Here is a 20,914-nt window from a genome sequence, read left to right on the forward strand (position 1 = left end):
ACAATAATCCAGAATATTCAGTATGCAGAATCAAGCAACCGTACAAATGGGCCTTGGTTTGAATATGTCATACAGATACAATGAGAAGCAGTTACATAACACTGATGTTGTGTTATACAGTGTGAGAAACTTTTTTTGATTTGAAGAAACTTGAGGTGAAATCAAAAATACAGAAATAGAAACATTTTTTAGGCAGTTTTCAGTGCTGGTACAAGTGTACACTTATCTGTGGGTTTCATATCTCTTTGTGTCCCAGCACAGCATCGTAGATCTTCCCAGTGAGGCGGTGCTGGATGTTGGAGAAGCCAGCAGCAGCGAGCAGGGCAGCGTACTGAGCAGCTGTCCTCTCTCTGCCCTCCGTCTGCACCAGCATGTTCAGAGAATACAGCTGCACTGTCAGCGGGCCAGAGCCGTCCTCAAAGAGCAACGCCTCCACCAGCAGCACAGCGCCTCCTGCAGGATGAACCAACAGTTCAGCTCTGTTTGTTTGTTTTATTCCTTTCTCTTTGTTTTTTTCTCTTTCTTTGTTTCTCTCTCTCCCTCTCTGACTGGTTCGAAAGTGTCTAAGCAAAGCTTACTGTAGCTAGCTAGGCTAATGATAGCTTTGCTAACATGCCTGTAGCAAGTCGGTTTCCCATAAACCCAGTATACATCAAAACAACATGGTTCCATTTAACAATCATTAGCGAAACAGAACAAGCCAGCATACTTCCAAAATTTTGTTTAATCTGCTTGTTTTGTAGAAAGTTAAATCATACTGTCCATCTGAAGCTAGGTTTCCATTCAAATGTATCACAAAATTTAACAAAATTTCTAGAAAACAGGCAGAAGTAAATGTGATTGAATGCATATTTCTTTTATTATCTTGTTTCTATCAATGGTCGTTGTCGTCGTGACAATTAGGAGTTGATTCATCGAGATAAGCAGTAGGTAGTGGCAATTATCCAGTTAGGTGCCAATATTTCACAAAACACTAGGGTGCAACAAGTTGATGTAATTAAAAGAATGCCAGCCATACCTCGAATGGTGAAAAACAGTGTAAACAACAATGAAAAATGACATTTATGTTTGTTTCATGAATAATTTGAAGAATGTTACAGTCTCCCTATCAGTCCACACATCTGATGTTTTTGTCTGCCACAATGTTTTGTCTCTTCAGTGGATCTTTCAGTCACATGCTTAGTGTACGTCATGAGTTTAAGAAGATTGAACGACATCCAGGTTTTTATGGCATGCAGGCAGTTGACAAGGGACTGAGGGGAGCTGGGTAGATGGTTTGGTGCTGAGATAGAGCTGTGTGTCATCGGCATATGAGTGGAAACTAAGACCGTGTTGGCGGATGAGTTTACACACTATGTAACTGGCAGTGTATTTTCTGTGCTCAACTTGTTACCAACTAGTAAACAATCATATTTATGATTAATTTAGTTACTGTAAAAAAAAGTAATGCAACTGATAGACAAGAATTGATAAAGTTTCTTATATACCTTATTTCATAGCAGACATCTTGACTTGTCAAACACAGGTGTAACTAATACCATTGTTAGTTGCTGCATTGCATTGCCATAACTGGAGAAACAGAGACAAAATTAATGTTATTACCAACACCTGTGCTTTCTGTGCTACAACAGGTCAACATGTCTGCTCTAAATGTCTCCTGTGAGGCTTTAATAAGAAACTACTTTGTTCTAAAACAGGTTGTAGTCTCTGTCCAGAAAAAAATAGGCTTTCCCCACTTACTTTATGTCCTTGTTTTTATACACACACACACACACAGATTCACAGACAAAAACACATGAGAGGGTTTTGTGCCTCCTGATAGAGTCTGCTGCTTTTGTGTGTGTGCGAGTTTGTCTTTGATCAAAGTCAGAAGGACAGACTTTTCTGGGATCAGCTGCATTGTGGGATACAATCTGCCATCTCATTTCAAGCAGGGGAGGAAAAAAAAAGTACTCATCTCTGTCACAGTCAAAGACACACACGCACGCACGCACGCACACACACACACACACACACACACACGCACACACACACGCACGCACATGCACACACACACACACACACACACACACACACACACACACACACACACACACACACAGACAGACAGACCTGGCTTGCATGCTTTGTAGACTCTACTAAGTAGCTCTACGGAGCGTTCGTCTGTCCAGTCGTGGAGGATTCTGGCGAGGATGTAGAGGTCAGCCTGCGGCAGGGGGTCTTTGAAGAAGTCCCCTAAACACACACACACACACACACAATTCAAATGCACTGAATTCCTAAGACGCAGCCATATTTGATTTAATTATTTCACATAATTATTAATTATGTTGACAAGCCTTCCAGTAATGAGACAATGATTATTTAAGTGTTTTACATACTCAAACATAATTAATTAAAAGGGGCTGATGTCTGTTGTAATCATATTGTGTCAGAAAGATTTGACCTAACAGTGTATTTTCAGCCTGCTGTCCACCATGGCTCAGGGTCAACTTCACTTGCTGCTGTTTATACACAGTGATAAAAATGAGTGTTTGTGTGCCTGTCCTCGACTCAATTCCACGCCTCTGCTGTCCATTATAACTGTATGACCACACAGGGGTCTGCATAACATTGAAGAAAAACAAAAACTATGTATCACTGCTTTTCATTTTCTTTTCGGTTCCTGTTGTGTTCGACATCATCGCGGCTATGAGAACAGCAGGAACTGATTGTGACTTCAGGTTTTCAAGATTCACAGACCGCTGAGAACTTTTTCCCTCCACGTTTGCTGCTGCTTTGGAGAGCCGACAGCACATAGTGTGAGATATAAATTGATAGTTGATACACAATGTTTTCAGTCCAGTAGCAGCAGGAGACACACAAGTGACAGCATCAACAGTGTCTTATTCAGCTTTTACTTTCAGATCAGACTTTGAAAATATCTTCAAAAAAATGTTTTCTGTCATTTCTTTGTGCTGTTAGAGGGAAATGAGGTTGATGGTGGCAGACAGACTGTTATTGCGCCCAATCTCACCCTGCTCTATGGTGGCCGCAAAAAACATGAAAGGCGCTCTTTACAGCCACTGTTTGGTCTATCTGTGGCAGTGCAACATGGTGGATCTGCTCTCTCTGTAAATATAAAAAGGCTCATTCGAAGATTACAAAAACATAACGATTATTTGTTTCAGGTGATTATACAATAATGGACATATTTATGAGCATTTATTCCATTTCTGCCAGATCCCCTTAAATCCGACACTCTGGATGTTCAAGATATTATTCCACTTTTTCCATTATGTTGTAAATAATGTGTAATGCACTGTCTTTGTGTTTCTCTTCATACAGCATGATGGTCCCATTTGCACTTCGATAACATGTAATATTTATCTGGATAAGAAAAGGTTTATTAAGATATAACTGCACACAGGAGGCCTTATTATCAGACTGAGATCAGATCAGCCAGACCTTATCTGCACCATCCTATTAAGATCAGATCAGAGCCAGGTGTAATACAATCTTTACAGTTTGGATGCGTTCATAGATGGCTAAAGGCAATGTCCTATATCTTTCGTACTGTCAACCAGTCTTATTAAAAGACCAAAACCAACAATGTGTTTGTACAGCTCTGAATACTTCAGAATTTAACTATTCCCTCTTCGGCACTGCAAACCCATTCTTCCTGAAGAAAAAAATACTTGCTAAAAATGAAGTAGGCACTACCTTTTTTGTTTTAGCAACAGATGTGCCGTACTCATGAGTATTTAAGGAACCAGGAGTTTGCGCGATTGACTACATGGTAATGAAGGAACATGCTTACTGATGTGGAGCTTTGTGGCACAGAGGAATATAAGCTATATCTTTAGCTACATAGTAAGAACATTGGAAAAATGCCACATCAAAATACACGGGTGTCACCATTAAACAAAAGGGACCCAACGCAAGACACACAGGCAGGCAGGTAACCAAACAAAAGGTGAGCTTTATTAAATCAAATCAAATCAATTGTATTTAAATAACCCAAAAGTCCATAAAATACAAAGGCCAAACACAAAAGCTAAACAAAGTACTGACCAAAAAAAGCAAAGTACAAACCAGGAATAACGCGAGGAATCAGGAACCAAAAGCTGGAAACAAAGGACGGGAAGATGGGACAGGAAGAAGACAGGGAAGCAGAGCACTGTACTGCGAAATGACACCAACAGCAAGACATCGCCGTCAGACAGCCAGGTCATACAGTGCGCGGCAGGCACAGCTGTGCTCCTGCGTAGGAATACGGACAGTTGAGGGAATATATCGCCAAAGGAAAGGGCCGTCTGACTGCAATGCAAAGTGCCAAAAATCTTCAAATTATAGCTTAAACACTTAAACGGATATACATATTTTTTACGTGTCTTCTTTTAGGTGGCTAAAATACTTCTTGCTGTCAGTGCCGTTTTGCAGCACAACGCTCTGCTTCCCTGAGGGTGCTATGCACTGCTTCTCCACACAGGGGGAGAGCTACTACTACTACTGCAGGTAATACACTCACTAGGGATGAGTACCTCATACAACCCCACATCGAAAGACCCGAACAATCACTTTAAAGCTCCTGCTGGTAAGATAGTAATACTGACGCTTTAGGATTTTAGCTCGGAGGTCAGCCGCCATCCGAAAGCATCACTATTTAGAGTTAAGAAAACCCAGAAAAATCTTGCAGAAGACCCTTTCCTTGGCAAGGAAAAAGTAGAAGTGATACAGCGGTGGCAACGTGCCACTATTGTTGACAAGCCCACCATCTCTGCTTGTGTGATTTGCATATTGAGATCTGATCACAATGCAGGCAGATTTCAGAGCAGAAGAATGCTTATTAATACAAGGTGTAAATGGTGTGTGTGTGTGTGTGTGTGTGTGTGCGTGTGTGTAACTGCACTTGAACTGTCTGTATATGATTAAAAATGTCAAGTGATGTCGCCCAGCCCTAATGACATTACCTTCGTGGAAGCCTATCCTCTGGTCGCCCTCCGAGAAGAAGTGTTCCCTCGACGTACGCACCACCTTGGGGAGGTCAAAGATCGTAACGGTGCATTCTGGGTAGGCTGACGTGCACTGCTTGGCTAATGCTCCACTGCAGCCTGGAGAGAGAAACAGAGATAAGTAGCTTTAGTTACGGCGCAATGAACGCACACAACCTTCATTAACAAGGTAGTGCACCATGCTCACACTCAACACACAGAGTCAGACAAGTGGAACAGATGCCTTTCAGGTATATACCCATTATTTATTTGCATGATTTGTATTCAGTTGTATGTGGCGGCTTTGGGAATATGGTTCATCTAACATTCATGCCAATAAAGCAGACTGGAATGAACTGAATTTAGAGTGACATAGAGAGAGAAGAAACTGGACAGAGCTCGCTGTCTAAGAATCCGACTGAGGAATCTAATCTAAGCAAGAGCAAACACAAACACACACAATGTGATTGTTATCTGGCTCAAACTGATTTCACATGCATGAACCTTTACATGTAAATCATTTTTTTTATTTATGCAACGAGCTCCAGGGCTCCAGGGATGACAACGCCGGTCTGTTGATTGGTCAGTCGGTCCACGACTTTGATCCAGACTGAAATATCTTGATAACTATCGGAGGGACTGTCATGTAATTTGGTACAGACATTCATAGTCCCCAGGGACTCTTCCTCTAGCTTTACCATGAGGGAGACATTTTTGATTTTTACTGAAATATCTCAGCAACTATCAGTCTGTGAGCACTACATGTAGTGCTATTTATCCATCGAAACTGTTTTGGTGTGAGTTGCAGAGTTTTGGAGATACCGGCCCAAGAGATGTCGAACTTCTTTAGATTATAATGGAACAAGGTGGCACCCAGCTTGTGGTGGTCAAAGAGGAACAGCGCCAGGCTTTGAAACCATGTAATCACAACGTCACGTGACGCACTGGGGCCCAAAAAGACTTTTTTCCATAAGCTTACATTTTGAAACTATGGATAATTTTTTTTGGAGCGTCACAACCCCCACGATATGACTCGTTTGACTATCATAAATTAAGCCATTTGGTTTAATAAAATTTGGAAAGTCTAGAATACCCCAAGATTAAATCATTTTATCTCCATTCAAGTTAGCCGACCGCTAAACATGGGGTAAGCCAGCTCGGTCGGTGGAAGTCTCCAGTGCGCACTATCTATGGGCCGCACAACATGGAAGATCTGGGTAATTTTATAGCCAGGAAGTTGACATGCCTGAACAAAGCCTTTGTCAATAGAGTGCCTCAGGATTACAGTTACATGCCAGAAATAAGGTCTGTGGTTACCAGAAGCTTCAGAGATTCTCATATTTTGTTCTACGACATTAAATACACCAGTAAATACCCCACGTTTGAATTATAAAGCGTTTACGTGTCTCAAAAGAGGAAGTTGCCAACGATTTTCTAAATAAGACTACAGGAACTTTAAGTGTCATTGTGCCGAACACTGAGACTCAACTACTCAGTCCATCTTTAAAGGCGGACTCCAGTTGCAAACTAGCGCTCTAACTCAACTTTACAACTGTAGATTGATCAATTTATAATAAAGTGTGTGTACTAAGCGTAGTAAGATGCTTAGTAGCGGTGACATTTATAGCCTAACATGAGCTTTTTACTTCAGGCTTTAAAGCAACCCAGTATGTCTTAAAGGTACATTTCACAATTTCAACTGTTACAGTTTGGTTGGGCTGAATTGTTAAGTGTCTGTCTCTGGCAGAGCTTCGGGATCAGCTGGTAGAAAGGATTCTTGTTTTTGTTCAACTCTTGGGTCACAAGATAAAAGATGTTTATAAAATCTGATTACTCGCTGTTGAATTTTAATCATTAGGGGGTAGTGGCCAAGTTCAGCCCTGCATGCATTAAAGGTTGCATGTCTTGCACTGAATGCTGTCTCATAGAGAGAACTGCAGCTCGTCACAGGGCACAGGTCAGACCTGATTATTTGACTGGAAAATAACAAAATTAAATTAGCATACGAGCACACACAAACACACGAGGGCGGAAACAGGGGTTTAATGTGGAAATATGAATATTTCAACTTGATGCTTTGGCAGCATTATTATCAGTGTTCATGCTTCATCAAGCAATCTGAATATAAAACACAGAGCGAGAGTGTGCGAGACAGATAGAGAGGAAGAGATAGATGAAGAATGTTTGAATGAGTGATGGGGAGGCAGTGAGGTGGAATACAGGATCAAAGGATCGCACTTTGACAAACATACAAAGGCAGACAGACATAGGTGTGTGTGTGTGTGTGTGTGTGTGTGTGTGTGTGTGTGTGTGTGTGTGTGTACAGGGCAAACTGTCAAGCTCAGTAGTGCCTTCCTCCTAATAGGACCTGCTGCTACTGTATGAGTCTGTATTCTTGCTTCATGTTTTTCACACACACACACACACACACACACACACACACACACACACACACACACGGACGCTCACATCAAACAGGGGTCAGCAGAGGAGAAAAATCAAAGAGCAGCAAGGAGGAGCGAATCCAAACACAACAACGCAGCTACAAGGCCCCGAGCTAACCTGTCTGCCTCAGTTTGTTAATGAAATCCTTTGATGGGATATTGTGATTGATACGTTGTGTTATACTGTTTTGTTTTTCCTCCTCTTTGTTGAGTTTTCCCACTTTTTACATTCATTCAACCTTTATTTAAATCTTGAATCAATCAGGGCATGAGCTCATTTCCAGTGCTGTCAAGAGTACGTTAAACAGAATAAATGAGCAAACAATACAGTTAAAAGCAGTTTCGTTCACGAGCAGAGTAGTTTGCATGGTTCTAATGTGTGTTGCCAAATGTAGTGATTGAACCAAGCATTTGAATGGGTCAAATAATGAGCATGGGACCAGTTTAATAAGGAAGTGATGTGTAGGCCAGTCGCCAGAATAAAATGTTGGGGGTTAACATCTCTGCAAACCGCTAATACGTTCAAATTTGTTCGTGTCATGTGAACCATATTCACATTCTTACAAAACTTGTCATATCACCTTCACATTACATGCTTATGGCCTGACTGCAATGTCGGGAGGTGGAGGTGATGGTGGTGGAGTTACAGGTGAGTGTGAAACCCTGGGCTTGCATCTAAGCACAGGCACTCTGGGCACATGCCAACGGCCTTCTTGCCACTAGAGAGACAGTTCGGAAAAGAACATCAACTGCCAACATTAAAATGATAGTTCGGATCTTTTGGTGTGGGGTTGTATGAGTACACCGCCAGTGTGGAGAAGCAGCCTGTGCGTAGGAATATGGACGTTGTACAGTTGAGGGAATGTAGTGCCAAAGGAAAAGGCTGTTTAACGGCAACGTAAAGCGCCAAAAATGTTGCATACACTTAAACAGATGTATATATTTTACAGGTAGGTAGGCTGTAGGTCGGACTTATTTTAGGTGGCTAAAATATGTGTTGCTGCTGGTCCAGTTTCAGCAGTACAAAACTCTGCTGCATGCCAGCGCCGCCACTGTTTCTCCACACCGGTGGCAAGGTGACGGTCATCTACTGCAGGTAATACACTGACGAGGGATAAGTGCGACCTGTACTATCACTTTAAATATTGTATTTAAAGTGATATGAAATAATATGACATTTTACTCATACAGTCTAGAGCCACTATTCTCAAATTGTGGTGGTACATGGAGGAGTCCGACAAATGTTTTATGAAAATGAAATAAGTCAATTCAAAAAACATAATACTAGCAAAATACTGCAGAATTTCTAATTTAAATACTGAAATATAATATAAAATACGTTTTCTTTCCCCCCGTAATTACGCGCTACACTCAAACTGATGGCGAGATAGTAAGCTGAGGTAAATAAAAGATTCAAAAACACTACAGACATGGCTCCAAACAGGAACTATAGGGAACTATAGGGAAAAGAAGTGCGGAGCAGGAGGAGAGTATTTCAAGCAGATCTGTTGAAAGTGAAGTTGACAGTGCTATTGGCTACTTAAGTAGCGCCACTGAAGCGTCCGCAGCACCTGCTGACATAAGAAGGAAAAACAGTGAGCTGAAAAGAGTAGGCCTCTGGCCTCGGTCATAATAGCAGTACTTGGTGAGGCTAAAAATTTTTGAGGTGGGACGGGATGTAAAGAAGTTTGTGGGACGCTGCTGTAGAGAATAGGCATTCAGCACTAACTTCAACTTGATGCACCTTTATTTGTGCACATATGACCATCCCATTGTTAATCTCCACTGATGTATGTGCTGATATTTCTGTGTGTTCTGTAAAAGTGAGTAGTTTTACTCTCATATAAGTATGTTCAGGGTTGAATAAATCTATTAGAAAACTGTTTGTGTACACACTTTCTATCTTGTGTCAGCAGCTAGATACTGCTGACTACATCTGTATCCAACTAATACAACTGTGGCAGGGAACCACTGAGGGGGAACTCCGCTGATTTTCCACATCACGATCAGTTTACTTACAATGAGGAGAATTCTCCAGCCTGTGAAAATAGCTGTATAATGTACTTCTGTGGCCCTGGAGGAGCTTTGTCAGTGCTCAGAAGATATAATCAGGGTTATCTCGATGCAGACTTGAGACTTTTCATAGAAAGCCTGCGTTATGAACAGGGGAAATGGAGTTTAAGAGACAGAATTCACATATTAACCTTCAGTTAGTCATTGGTGAGGGACAGGATTGTTGCAAATAGACTTTATTATCTACACTTTCTATAATTTATATCTGCTTATATACTATCACTACATAGAATGGGCTCTGGGGAACTTCTGTGTTGTGATGGAAGATGGTCGTTAATTCACGTTAGCGGTCTCACGTTAACTACTGTGGCTCTCTGATAGCAGAGTCCTTCACGAAGAAGATGAAGGTCACATTTTCCACATCACGTTACAATCCACTCACATACAGGCAAATAAACACGTGAACTGATACAAATAGTTACACAGAGCATCTTTAACTAATAATACATTACATAAAACACATTTTACCAACGTTTGTTTACTTTTTCAATGATAAAAGTTTGAATTCATTCTCCACTTGTAGTATCATGACTTTATCTAAAGCAAATGATGTGAATATTGTTTCATAACTGAGTTTCTTGCATGTAGCAGCATGAAGCAGATGGCCATTTACATAAAAAACAACACAAACATTGTGCTTCAGAACCATGAATATAATTTCTTTAGAGTTGCTGTAACCTTTAAGTTCATTATGCATTTTTAAACAAAACATAGAACTGAACTGTGTGTTAAATGTCACATTAAAATAAATCTAGGTGAACGGCCTCACGCAGACCGTCAGTATAGAATAAGCCATTTTTCAACAGGAAAATGATGAAGACTTTGAATGCTGGCTGGCTGATCCCTGATCTGGACTTTGGACAGAGCAACAGACAGAGCACCTGAGCAGCAGGTGTGTGCAGACACAACAGATGCTGTGTGAGAGACAATGCAGTCACTCCTGCTGTCCACACGCACACAGTTTTTGGTGAAGCACCTTAATGCATAAACATGAACACACAACCTCACGCTGAGGAAGTCACAGAGGAGAGGGGCGACAGGAGGACCGTCCTCGATGTGTGTCTGCGTCTGTTTGTCGGTGTGTGTGTGTGAGCATGTGTGCTTTTAGTGGCTTCACAGCTCCCCTGTGTGGTCGACTGAGGTGTCACACACAGGAGGCGGCCAAGAGTGTAAACTAGTGTTTGTACAGTGTGCTGTTTCTAAGCCTGACTGAGCCCTAATGTTGTAATTATAATTAAAACAGAGAAACATGTGTGTTAATTAATGTTTTAAATGTCAAGGCACTTTTACGCATTTTCACGTCAAACTAAAAGACATTCAGTCGAGATTAGAGCGCCATTCAGGGGCTTTATCTCAACCTCTATCATGATTGAACACAGCGGGGGTTCTTCAAAACATTGATTGCACATTGGATCATTTATCTCTGAGTATAATCTTGCACGTGGACATTACTGCTACATTATTATCCATCATCTGCTCTCTCTGATCGACTGAGGGGCTCATGAGTGAAGACAACGTTCAGCTCTCAGTGCAGGAGGAGACTGACTGAAACAGAACGGGCAACGTCAAGCAACAAAAGCTTTTTTTTGTTCTATTATTATTCATATCATGTCACTTTTTTTCTTTTCCCTGAAGTCCTGGCCTCACATCCTACAGTTCATGTTGCGTTCGTTCAGTCTTTCTTCCCTCACTTTTTTATCCTTGTGCACTCTACTCTGTGTGTAAACCATTTTGTAAGAAACCTGCAGTACAAAAGCACTTTATAAATAAATCTGATTTGCCAAAGGAGATTACACAGCAGAGATCAGTCAAGAAAGCTGCATTTTTTTACCTTTATTTATCCGAAGACTGGCGAGGCTGCAACATCTTGCTTCACATTTAGACATTTCACATTCAGAGCATCACAATGGATGGAAGCTAAATTAGTTTGCAGCTAACTGGAACTGCTCTTATTTATTGGCATAAATCTTGTATGCTTGAGAAAAATCCATGGGCCATGTCCACATTAATGCAGATTTATGAAAAAATACTGTTTTCAGATTAAGTTACACATTGAAATGCTGCCACAACAGGAAAACTGTTGATTTTATTTATTCTCTCGGTTGTCAAACTATGAAATCACGTATTACGGTCATTACTGGGCAAGAAGAAGGGTGAAATAATTAGACTGTTGTGACAGAGATGGCTGGATGCCTCACACTTAGCAGGTTAAACCTCTCTGATGCCTCCTACTCTCTGTAAACACTGATTTAGATTTCAGTGTAGACGAGCTAAATGCATGTTTTTACCAATGCTGCCCTTGTTAAGCATTTTACACTGGAAAAAATGCAACTTAAAAAATAAGTAAAGAAAACAATGAATACAAGACGTTTCTTGTCAGCCAATGGAACAAGTGAAGAACATCTAAGAACAAGTCTTCAGATTATGACTCTGAAATGTTTTTTTCTAGATAATTGTGTCTTATATTAAGTATACTGAGATATTTTTCACAAGAAATTAGACTCACTAAGATTTTGAGTGTTTGCAGTGTAATGTAAAAAAACAAAGCGAATCACTGATACGTTCACATGTGTCCGCGTTAAAGTCTACATACCATACTGACGTTTCTAAAAAACAAAACATGTCATACTACGTTCACATTACATGTTTATGGCCTGACTTTCATATCAGGAGGTGAAGGTTATAGCAGTAGTGTTACAGGCGAGAAGGCTGTCAAGCCAGTGACCGCAGTTCAAGACTGTGTTTCAACATTTAGATGTAGGACAATCCTGGATATTTTCATAGAGACCTCCAGACAATTTCCAACCATGTTTGTTGCGACAAAACAGGTATTTTAAGCCAAATGATGATCTGGTGTTTTTTTGTGCCTAAACCTATCTCATAAACACAGAGGACGGTGGTGGAGTTCCAGGCAAGAAGGCTGCCAAGAGATTGACTGCAGTTTGAGACTACGTTTCAACATTTGTGAATGTGAAACAAGTGGATACTTTTAAGGAGGCCTGTGGACAATTTCCAGCAAACATAATGTGGAAATTAATGAGGAGAAGTCGGGACATTCCCAGAAGTATTTTAAGCCTAAACATGATGTTTTCCAAACCCTAACCAAGTGGTTTTTGTGCCTGAACCTGACCAGACTATAACCACAGCATTGTCACAATAAACAGAACCTTTAGAAACGTAAAGTTGCAACATAAACAAATCCACGGTGTGAAGAAGTGTACATGACGAACATTTATTCTGGCAGCTGGCAGGTAACCCATAAATTGTGCCTGTACACTGTCTGTAAAAATAAATTAATTTATGCTGTTAAAATCATGTTTTTTCCTTCAGAGCTGAACAAATACAACAAAGTATACTGTCAATACAGTGAAACAGTGAAACTCTGACTTTGAGACTTTGAGTTGTGTGTGTTGGGAAAGCTGACTGATTCACTAAGAGTCATTAACTCAGCGAGGCTGAAGGGTGGGGTGGGGGTGTAATAAAGGTTGCAGTTGATTGTGAGTGCTGTGCATTTTTGTGCGCACACACACAAACACACGCTCTACTGTATAAATGCTGTATGTGTGTGCGGCTGAGCCAGCTGTCTCTGTTAACGCATGACTCCAACAATTTTAAATGTTAATGACTGAACCCACGACCTTATGGAAATGAGATCTGGTGACTTGATAAACACACACTCGCGCACACACTTACCTCCAAGGTCACAGATGACCTTGAAAGACGAAAGATCGAAGGCCGTGACCGCATCTTTACCACAGATGTTCCAAATGGAGTTCATTAGCTGCATAAACTTCACCATCTCCTCGTCAGACCTGCACACACAGAGACAGTCCGTAAGAAAGTAGTCAAGACTGCCTTTTTTTATTAAAGTCTGGCTGTAATGGCGCAAAACTTTCTTTGTCATTCTCTGTGAGCTGTCACCTAAGGGGCAGCTTGCTTTATGTCCACAATAAACAGACAAACACACACACACACGCACACACACACACACACACACACACACACACACACACACACACACACACACACACACACACAGTGCCGCTCCTCATGTACAAAGTGGCTCCCCGTGGCGACACAGTATGTGTGAGTGTGTGAGTGTGTGTGTGAGAGAGAGAGCGATAGACAGGGTGCAGCAGAACAGAAGAGCCTGTGGTGACTGCTGCTGCTCTGAGGAATCTCCACCTCATCACCCAGCACTCTGCCCTGCCATGGGGCTACACACACACACACACACACACACACACACACACACACACACACACACACTGAGCATCCTCTGTTCTGTAACACTAGAATTTTGTTTATCCAAACTTGTGTTCGGCCAACTAACTTCAGATGTCACGCTGACCTCCAGTCGGACTTTGAAAGTGAGTCATTGTCGCGGCCTCGGACTCTGATTACATCGGATGTGAAAAGATGAAATGACTGTGAGGCCAAACAGCAGCACTGTCAGCTCTAATTTGAGAACGTTTTGGACATAAGTTATTGAATGCCCCCTAATGATAACATCTGCAGTGCTTCTTGTCCCCGATTGATGCACACAATCTCTTCCTGTCTCCATATCAGGGGAAAAGATGCTCAGCCTGGTGAGCTCAATACATCATTATAATGTCCTGGTGGTTTATGATCCGTCCTCTCTCTGCACAGACATGACTCGTCCTCCTCAACATGCCTGCAGGTTCTCTGTTATATCTGTGCCCACTGTCAAAGTCATGGCTCATGGCTGATCACTGTTGTGTTTTACTGCTGTCTTGTTGCTTTATCCTCTCTGTCTTATCAGCATTAACAGAAGAAAAGACTGACAAAGCATGTTTCACTTTGGCCAGTGTCCTCTGAAGATCATTACATCAATTATGTGTTTTACTGTGCGTGATTACTGCGTCCTGAGTAGGTATGTAATATGCTCATTCTGGAAAAGGGACAAAATTGACAAAATATTAAAAGAATTCATGTCCTACTGTTTTATTTTTTAATGTGTTGTCGATCAGCGTTTCCTGTTAATTACCTAGACTCTGCTGAGGCATACAGTCTAATTTGTCCCACCATAGTTTCAAAATAAATGAGTTGAAATATTTTCAAGTTTTCTGCATCAAGGTACAGTTGCATTGCTTTTCCCATCAATTACATATGATGGCCAGTTGTGCGTGAAGCTCCGCTACACAGTCGTACCACACCAAGGACGTTATATTAAATTTGGACACAGTGTTTGAGGCGGAGCCCCGTTCATACCTATGAAAGCTGCTCAGTGACGTTTTGAAGCCAAAAAAGCTTGACTTCCTGAGTTTGAAAATACCCCAATCTTCCATGATGTGGGGTCCATAGAGCGTGCACACTTGAGACTTCTGTGACCGAGCCGGCTAACTTCTGGTTTAGCGCCCGGCTAACTTGAGATAAAATAATTTAATCGTGTGGCTCTTCTAGACTTTAAAAATGTTATTGGACCAAATGGATCAAATTCAGATAGTGAAATGATGCATTTCACGGGTGCTTTAACGCTCAATAAAGTGTATTCACCGTTTTACAGAGGGAATAGGGAATGGAAAAAAGTCTTTTTGGGCCGCAGTACATCACATGACATAATGTAATTGCACGGTTTGGCCACTACATTAACTGGCCTCAAAGCCTGGTTCTATTCCTGCGGGCTTGCACCACACTGTTTTATCCAAAACGCATGTTTATTTGGCATTTTTAAAGCAGACGCGCATGTTTTAACAAGTCTCTGTGTGATCAGGGCCTAACAGTGTTTTGCAAAGTTGCTTCAGCAAAGCATCTTTCACTCCAAGTGAGTTACAACTGTTGACTAATACAAGATGAAAAGTAATGGACCGAAATTGACTTAATATTGTGAGGACTGGGTGAATTACCAGGCAGCAAAAAGCCAAAGCTTAGTGTTATATTTTTATTATTTTATACATTTATCATTTTTTATATTTTTTATGTTTTCATTGTTTGATAGGGAGCCCCCTAGTGGAAGAAATTACATAATGTGCATCTAAGTTTCTACATTTAAAATAGACAATAGCTTTTCAACAGTTTGATCAGCGCACATCTTGTGTAGTTTTCATACAAAATAATATACTAATTGCCATATTAATATATTATGAAGATTGGTACACAGTGTGCATTTTATAGCATTAGCGTAATGTAGATTTCATATCAACAATACAAGCTTGGTCAGGTTTGTTGCAGGATATGATCTATATACTTTCAAGCTTGTTAACCTAAACAATTAATCAAAGACGAGTCTGCGTGACAATACTTATTATATCCCAAACAAAGAGCAAATATACTGTAAAATGCTACATTTAATATCATTAACTATGTTCCATTTTTCAGTCACTGGACTACATTTTTTGCAGGACCACATAAAGTAAAATATTACAGCTATTTCAGTATCAAACACCTTGCTTAAAATGACATAAATCATCTGACACATCTGTCCTGTTTGGATAAAAAGCACTCATATGTAGTATTTAAACTTCTCCCCATGCTTGTATATTTTTGAATTATCAGAACCTCTCCAAATCCTCGCTCTCATGCCTTTCTTTTCTCCAAATCTTTTCTGCTTTCTCGGGTATGAGGACTTGGCTGTAAATTATTCAGGTGCAGTACATGGCTGGTTAAATGCCGATGAGTAAACAGGAGTCTGAGTCATCCAGCCGGGCTTTGAATCATCCTGCTCCTTCTCCAGCGCTCCGAGAACACGCTGAATTACTTCAGTGGTTGTTTCCTCTTGCTAATTTACCCACAGTATTCACAGGGGAAATCAGTGGGGACAAACAACTGCTCCTCCACATTAAATCAATTGTGTGCAGGTGTTGAAATTTTTTCTCACTGGGTATTTTTCATTTTCAGTCAATTAAAGCTGAATTGCAAATTCATCTGCACAAGGATGTGTTGAATTATGTGTGAATATTCTCATTCTGCATTAATCTTTTCTCAATGAGGCAGCTCCTGTGAGATTATCAGTGGCTTTTTAACAGGATATCAGAACAAAAATGGCAAATACAGAAGAGCTGCAACGGTTAATGGATTAGTTGTCAACTATTAAATTGAATTTAAAATATTTTAAAAATGTGGCTCTGATGCATCATGACTAGTAATAACTAACTAGTACCTAAAGTCATCAACTAAATGTAATGAGCAAAAAATACAATATTTGCCTCCAAAACGGTGGAAGTATAAAGTATCAGAAAATGGAAATACTCAAATGAAGTACAAGTACTGCAAAACTGTACTAGAGGTACAGTACTTGAACAAATGTACTCAGTTACGTTCCATCACTGGTAGTTCACATGCAAAGAAATATGTCTACGCTCAGTTTTGTTCTTTTTCAGCTGAAGTGAAGTCAGTGGACAGTGAAAAACAGTGAGTCATACATCTGCACATGTGGTGGTACATTTCATTTTATTGTTCACGTTTAAAATCATGTCGGAAACGTGCATTTTAACATCTGTTTGGTGCAACCCACCCCCTTCCATCAAAGTACAATGGCTTTTTAAATAATGCTCTGATGAGGACAAGAGTTGAAAGTGTTTTAGTGAGTTATTCCACAGTGTTTCAGTTTTGATGGCCTCTGATCCCTCTGGGTCTGACACTGTTTTAAAGTACAGGGCCTCAGGCCGGCGGATCAAAATCTATTAGTGAACAAAGTGTGAAACTTTCAGCGTGTGACCTCTGAAAACTGCTGACCAGCGGATCAGTGAAGCGTTAAAACTGCGGGCACCAGATACTATAAACACACAAGACCTCAAGGACAATGGCAGATATATTCTGTCTCTCTGTGCTCCGAGCTTCCTCACATCACTGCCCACATCCTCTCTCTCTCTCTCTCTCTCTCTGCCTCACACATCCACTGCTGCCTCCTAATAAATCCCACAGGTCTGTTTTTTTAGGAGGATGTGAGAAGAGAGTGACGGACAGGCTTAAGATGGAGAGACAAGGCTGGAATGTAAATGAGTAGGAGTGTGTGTGTTTGTGTTTTATCTGTGTGTGTGCATGTGTGTGTGTTTCTTACCTGTAGAGAGCTTGAAACAGGTCTTTGGAGTTGACTCCAAAAGCCTTTTCATACTGGTTACTTCCCTCTCTGGAATAAAGAAAACACAGAATTATACATATGCTCAAGTATGGGGCGTGTGACTCATTTCATGAAGGGAGGCTCTCGGTATTGATCGTCTCACTGCTTAAAATTTTCTTGAGCTCCGTCTCCCAGTTGAAGTAGATGAAATCAATAAGGTCAAGTGTGTTGACATGAATCACACAACCATGTTCTGTCTAGTTTAGGTAAATTCAGAAGTTTCTAGCGCTCGCAACCGCACACAAAAATTTGTTATTTAGATCAAGATGCCTTTATCTTTTCTGTATCATCCTTTCCTCGATGTGTTCTCAGTGTGATGGACTCCACTTGTCAGCCACAGTGAATCCAGTCACGCTGTCTGACAGCTGCTGGTCCTCCCTCAGACATTACAATGAGACTAAAATCCATCCTGAGACGCTGTTCAAACAGAGATGGGAGGACGGGAATCCACATCCTCAGGCTACAAATCAAAGCTGCAGTTCTCACAGCCTCTCACTGCCCACCTGTCTACTCTGAATTCGCTCTTTTTAACTGGACAACATCCTTCTTGTGCATTCACGTTACATTTTTTGGGGAACTTTCAGGCACGTGTTTGTTTGCTTATCTTGTCTGGCTCTTTTGGTTTTCCCTCTCCTGCAGTGTCCCTAGGCTATATTTTTACATTTTATTGTGGTCATTAATGGATGTTCTTATAATAAATAATCTAAGATTCCTTTCAAGTCACATTAAAAGACAGTTTGCAAAATCTATCAAATCGCATCAATGTAATCAATTTGAGTTTTACAAAAAGTTTATTTTAATTTTGTTTTATTTTTAAAATTCTATTTTTTTTTACCAGACTATGGAGCAGCTTCATTCCCCAGGCTGTGAGACTCCTGAACTCATCCTCAACAACAACACTCAACACAGGACTCAAGGACTGTAACATTATTTCTTTTTGTTTAAACCCTTGTTTATAAAATGGCAATTACATTTATACTGTAAAATAAAAATTAAAACACTTAACCATCACTAAATACATGAAATAAATGGTCAGTTTATAGTTAATTAAACTTTATTATACTGTTATTTCACTGTTAACAAACAATTAAATTCTTTATAGAAGAAACTGTTTACTACTACTGATGTTTGTAATGCTATGTACATGGTTGATGGCATCAAACAAACCAAACATGCAAAATGTGTTTTCCATGATCAGTGCTCCGTGACATGAATGTGACATGAACTCTTTCTACTGTGAAATTGTGTCCATGGCCGCTCTCAGTGTACTGACCTGACAGCATCGGTCAGGTGGTGCCAGCAGAGGTAGATGGTTCTGGAGCTGTACTGGATGGACTGGTAGAGGGACACAGGACTGGAGCGGGTCAGGTAGACACTGGCCTGCTCTGTGTTACTGTAAAGCACTGAACACAGGTGGTGGGGGAGGAGATGAGTGAGAGTGACTCACTGCAGGTGTTCAGACAAAGTTTCACCTTTTATGTCTATGTGAGAGACATACAGGACCGAGACAAGGGGAGATGTGCATGTAATCATAATATAAGAGGGAAACCAGAGTGACTACCTCGTCCATTGTCCTGGTGCGTGTGGAGGAGCTGCAGCCCGCTGCAGGCAGCCAGCAGTCTCTGTGTGCCGTCCAGACTGGCTCCCACCGCCTGACTGATCTCCTCTGCAGACAGGGGGCGCTCTGCACCCAGCAATACATCAAACAACCCCAGCTCACAGGAGGAGAACACCACCTGAGTCAAAAAGAGAGGAACAACATGCAGTGTACTGAAATAAGATGTTCTGTGTACTGATAGAATTATCTGATCAATTGAATTAATAGTCATGTATCTAGATATTCACACTAATCAGGACTAATGCAGTAAAGACTTGAAAAGAATTATTCAAACTGCAAAATTAGTCAAAGTAAAAGTACTCATTCTGCAGAAAAAATGTCCCTGTCAGTGTTTAACTATTATATCTGATGTTTTTTGATTAATATTGCTGCTGTATGAATGCATCTGTGTCATTTTACTGCTGTAAATGTTTAAGATTGAGCTCATTTTGACTACTTTATCTACTGTTGGGTAGTTTAATAGTAGCAGTTTAATTCACATCTCTGAAAAAAATCAAGTTTTCATTAGAAACAGAGTCCTGTTCAGCTTTGTGGTAATGTGTTTCCAGGTAATCCATAAGGGTTTTAAAATAGATTATTTAGTTTAAGAAGTAGGAGAATTTTCTCAACCCGAAGGAACACCAAATCCTTCACATTCAAAATCATCACATTTGGTGATATGTTGTTTTCATCTGACAGGAAAGGTGTGAGAAATTGTGATCTGAAATGTAACTAAAGCTGTCAGACAAATGTAGTGGGGTGACAAGCACAATATTTGCCTAAACTGACTTGTGGTTGGTGACGAGGCCAGAAATAGAAATGTTGCCAGTACATATGGGTGTAGTTTACTGTTTAGAGATTTCTTCGGGCTGCAATTAACAATGGATTTTTATTCTTGATTAATCTCACAATTATGTTCTCGATTAGTTGATTTGTGAAATTTTAACTTGAAATTTGCCAAAAATGTGCTGAAACATGACTAATCAGAACTTTTCATTTTCATTTTCACAGATGTGTCATGACTTATTTGGTAGGCAAAGTCGATTGTTTTTTAAAATTGCAAAAAAAAAAAAAAAAAAAAAAACTCAAACTCAAAATTTTAACATTCATTTCAATGTTGAGAAATCCTTTCACTGTAGCCTCATACTTTGACCGATTTGAAAAATGTCAACAGATTTGTGCTTAGCTCAGTTAGTAGGTTGAGTGCTGGAAAGGAAATTAGACAGTTCTGCTGTGGACAATAATCATTGAATCTAAAAGATGCCCATCACTTATACCAGAGCCCAAGATGGCATCTTCAAAATGCATTTAATTTGTCCAAAAGTCTAAAACCCAAAGATATTAAGCAACAAATCTAGTGCGTAGCATTTTTGATCTTAGAGTCACTTTACAATTGATAAATAAGTAGTAAGTCAACTAATCTTCTCAGCTCCTCTGACAGTCTATCCTTGTGGCTTTAATATCTTTGATGCTTTTACAATATCAGCTCCCAGCAATGTGATTAACTAAATTAACCCTCAGGCTGCAGAGAGAAAACTATAAAGGTGCATCCCTTTATGTGACCCATGACGTTTAGAGTGTATCATTACCTTAGAGATGAGGAATCCTTCCATGTACTCGAGTATCTTTTTGGGGTACGTGTCTGCAGCAGGTGTCCCCTCAGGTAAACAGACCTCTTGATGTTCAGCCATGGCCTCTTGTTTGGACAGGATCTATAAGCTCTTCTACATGTAAAGTGAACTTCCCT

The 20,914-nt window shown here is 40.4% G+C and overlaps 1 protein-coding gene across 1 annotated transcript; it reads right to left on the minus strand.

The window, feature by feature from the left end:
* Nucleotides 1–235: 235 nt before the first annotated feature.
* asmt (acetylserotonin O-methyltransferase) lies at nucleotides 236–20,816 on the minus strand. Its single transcript, XM_073474192.1, has 8 exons — nucleotides 20,757–20,816; nucleotides 19,132–19,306; nucleotides 18,844–18,973; nucleotides 17,511–17,579; nucleotides 13,184–13,302; nucleotides 4,953–5,093; nucleotides 2,113–2,235; nucleotides 236–453 (listed from the first exon to the last, which is right to left on the minus strand). Exons 1-8 carry the CDS (start codon nucleotides 20,778–20,780, stop codon nucleotides 236–238), a joined length of 999 nt encoding a protein of 332 aa, XP_073330293.1. The 5' UTR covers nucleotides 20,781–20,816.
* Between the last annotated feature and the right edge of the window lie 98 nt (nucleotides 20,817–20,914).

The sequence above is a fragment of the Pagrus major genome, chromosome 9, assembly GCF_040436345.1.
Source record: "Pagrus major chromosome 9, Pma_NU_1.0".
Taxonomy (NCBI): Eukaryota; Metazoa; Chordata; class Actinopteri; order Spariformes; family Sparidae; genus Pagrus; species Pagrus major.

Bases quoted from the DNA above. Each gene is read 5' to 3' on its own strand.
- asmt (XM_073474192.1), bottom strand. From the start codon at position 20,780: ATGGAAGGATTCCTCATCTCTAAG. The intron at 18,974-19,131 runs GTAGTCACTCTG...ACCTGTGTTCAG, and splicing joins GCACCAGGACAATGGACGAG to TGCTTTACAGTAACACAGAG. The intron at 2,236-4,952 runs GTAATGTCATTA...GTGTGTGTTTAG, and splicing joins GAGGATAGGCTTCCACGAAG to GGGACTTCTTCAAAGACCCC.